Source organism: Cucurbita moschata, unplaced genomic scaffold (genome assembly GCF_002738365.1).
Source record: "Cucurbita moschata cultivar Rifu unplaced genomic scaffold, Cmos_1.0 Cmo_Scf00014, whole genome shotgun sequence".
NCBI lineage: Eukaryota > Viridiplantae > Streptophyta > Magnoliopsida > Cucurbitales > Cucurbitaceae > Cucurbita > Cucurbita moschata.
In genome coordinates, this window is record NW_019268530.1 from 3151643 (window position 1) to 3154972 (window position 3330).

At 35.8% G+C, this 3330-nt stretch overlaps 1 protein-coding gene across 1 annotated transcript in view; it reads right to left on the minus strand.

Moving 5' to 3' along the window:
- Positions 1-157: 157 nt before the first annotated feature.
- LOC111452717 (ubiquitin-conjugating enzyme E2 7) overlaps positions 158-3330 on the minus strand; it is a 6864-nt gene continuing 3691 nt past the window's right edge. The window contains exons 5-6 of the mRNA XM_023093563.1: positions 2136-2213; positions 158-419 (exon numbers count right to left, since the gene is read on the minus strand). Coding sequence (XP_022949331.1) covers positions 342-419; positions 2136-2213 — 156 coding nt within the window. The 3' untranslated portion in view covers positions 158-341. The remainder of the gene's footprint in view (positions 420-2135; positions 2214-3330) is intronic.

Consider the following 3330-nt stretch of genomic DNA (forward strand, 5'->3'; position numbering starts at 1 on the left):
CCCCCTTTTTTTTTCTTTTAACAAACGAAAAGCATTAAACAAAATGCTTTTGTTACACAAATCATCCTAGTAGTAATCACTTTTAAAATGCAGAGAGGAGAACAAAATAAGAAGGAAAAAAATATTAAAATAAAATAAAAATAATAAAAAGAAAGAAAGAAAGAAAGAAAAACAAGAAGTAAAATATATGGGTGACAGCTCTCCATTCATTGACGTTCTACAAGACCCACTGGCACCAAGTGAACAGGTGAAGTCCCATAGCAAAGATAAAATTTAAACACCCACAGCCACAAAAAAAGCAGAAGAGACAACGCAAAGCACTTGCTGCCCCGCCTTTCTCATCATAGCATTTCCTGTGACTTCCTCACGCAGCGGCTTACCTTTTTCTTAAAATCTTCCCGCCTATCCCTCCATTCCTTCTGCACCAACACACACAAGCTTAGTCTCAAAAACTGATACAACACAACAGCTCAAAGGCTTTCTTCCAAATTATCAAACGATGGATGGACTAAAATATTGGGTAGATATTGTGACATCCTACTACATGCAGACCTAAGCTTCCAATATATCACTGACAAACTTTAGTTGTATTGGGTCAAACAAACATACACAACCCAACAAATACAGCACAGATAACCTTCGCGTGTGCTCAAACAATATCACTGAATCAAGTTCAATCTAAGCATATCTCATGACACCATAAGAATGACAACTCAAAACAACTTATACAATATTATATTACTACAAAGTTAACCTATGACAAATAAAGATTACATTAATGCTGCAATTGCTCGAGAAACTCGCGGCTCATGTGGAAAGAACTTGACAAAACTAATGACTCGACAAGACCAAAGGCTTGAAATGAATCTGAAGCTACGAGGCACCTTACCTAGCCTCTTGCCATAGGAAAGTGCTGAGTGCACCTTGAAAACTCTAGCTTGGTTAGGTTGGCTTTCCCTTAAAAACCTATCAGCCAATCTATCACCTTGAATTTTCTATGTTTCAAGTCCACAGTGGTAGATTCCATAGCTTGAATAACCATTAAAATACTAAAATGACATCTAGACTTCCTAAGGGCAATGGAAGATTATCCTCTACAATGCCACACGCCCTCTAACAGAAATATACCCATCCCTCTCATTGGGACTCACCGTCACAGTTCAATCTACCCTTCAGTTATGACACATCCCAGGGAATCTGTTCCGACTAAAAGACAAATCTGCAACACACTGCACAATTAGTTGTCCCAAAAAAACTTTTTCAAAATTATCGAGAAGCCTCTTCATCACAGAACTTCCTAAAGATGAATAATGCAGGCACTCTTTCCATTCACAAACCTTCTCCTTCCAATTGACTGCCATATAACCCTCCCATTTCTCTCTCCTCCAACTATTTCCATTCCACTAACCCTTTTATTTTTCTTACTAGTTGGCCTTGTTGATCAAGGTCAAAGGTTGTGGGTAAAACAATAAACCAAGGTTATAGGCGAGAAAACTTTGTATATCAAAAATCCCAAGTTGGCATTGGGCATGTAATAAATATCTTCATAGAGTAACGGTGGTGGGTCATGATGTATATCAATAAAAGTAAATCAATTACACATTTTCTTAAACTCTATCCAGTTTGAAGTATGCGTTTTGTCCTTTTTTTCCTACTATACACGTATAATTATGAACTATCACGATGCATATCTTGAATTTTAAACAACTAGCTTTGAAAGCAAAATATCACAAATTTAGGGATAAGAAGACTAATGGTTTTATAAAAATATGAAATATGCAAAATGTGAGAATAGATGACAAGACAAAAGAGTATCGAGAACAAGAGGCTGGCGGATAGAGAACATGGACAAACTAAAAGGCAGAAAGAAAGACTGATCAACTATCAAGGATATCAAAAAAAGTATATGAAGAAAACAATAAAAGGATGCAAAAATAAGAAAGGGGAAAGGAACAGACATCAAGGCAAAAAGAAGAGAGATTAACACGTGAATGTTGCTTGGTGTTTCTCTAAGTCAGCTAATATAAAGGGATGATTCTTTTGCACGTAAGGTACTCAAACAAAAAGCAAACGTAGGTTGCCATATATGAAGCATAGATAGGACAAACATTGGACAAGAATGAACAATCACTTACAGCAGCTTCAACATTTGCAGGTGATTCATCATTTGGGCTCGATAGCATTGATATAATACTCAAAACTATGCTTTCAACCTACAACAACAACAACGGAGTCTTCATTAATATTTACACAGCCCAGGGAAAAGAAAAGTTCTTCACCGCATCCTTGAATTGGTGCTATCATCGTGAGGAAGTTCAGTAAAGAAGATTAATGAACATAGCAAGCAAGACCAAGAAACAATCGAGAGGATGCCTACCTCTAGAAAATACTTTTAAGACGAATTTAAGTTTATACACAAGTCAGAGACCCATAAAAATATTTTACAGCGTAACATTATCAAAAAGACCTGCACAACAATATCACTGCAATTTAATGTCCATTTTAACCATTCCAATTACTAAATGGACATTCACTTCTTAACTTGAGGATTGGACATCTTACTGCAGAATCAGAGTCAAACAGTCATGCACTCACTCAATAGTTAAAACAACCCCCTCTTCTCTGACTCTTTTTAGGAAGGAGGGCACTGCCTGAGAAAGAAATGTCCAGGAGCTTCCTCAGAATGATAGGTAGGTAGTAATTCTAAGCAATATTTTTTTATGTAATTAGTTCTAAGCAAGATTTTTCAAAAAACAAGGCGCTACATTATACCAAATGTCAAAATCCAATGTTGTAATAACATTATTAATCATAATTCATTTTGCAGGTCAAGAAATATCCAAAGAATTGAAAAGGAAAAGTGGAACTGCTTTAGAACATCTAAAATTCAGTGCAAATCCCACTTCTAATCAAGACCATACTGCACACGTAAAGCCAAAAACAGGATGATTTAGCCACAAAACTGAAGTCCTGGAGTTTATCTTAGAATGATAGGGAAGAGGATGAACAAGGTGAAGCAGTGGGTGAAAGCACGGTAGAAACTATAAGCAGAGTAGAAATTTCCACTAGAACGGAAGCTGCAATTTTCAGCTATACCTTCGAATAAAAAACAAGTTTTACTACAGGAAACAAATACCAAAAATAGTAAAGGACCTATTTTTTTCTGAATATAGTTCCAAATCATTAAGCACCTTCAGAATGGGTGCATTTTAAAATGAATAGTTATCCAAGTTTCAGTTCACTATTTGACATCTAAACACTGTTTCAAACCCAATGAACAAGAAGATCCAAGGAGATTATGGGTTTTTTTTTTTTTTTTTTTTTAAAAAA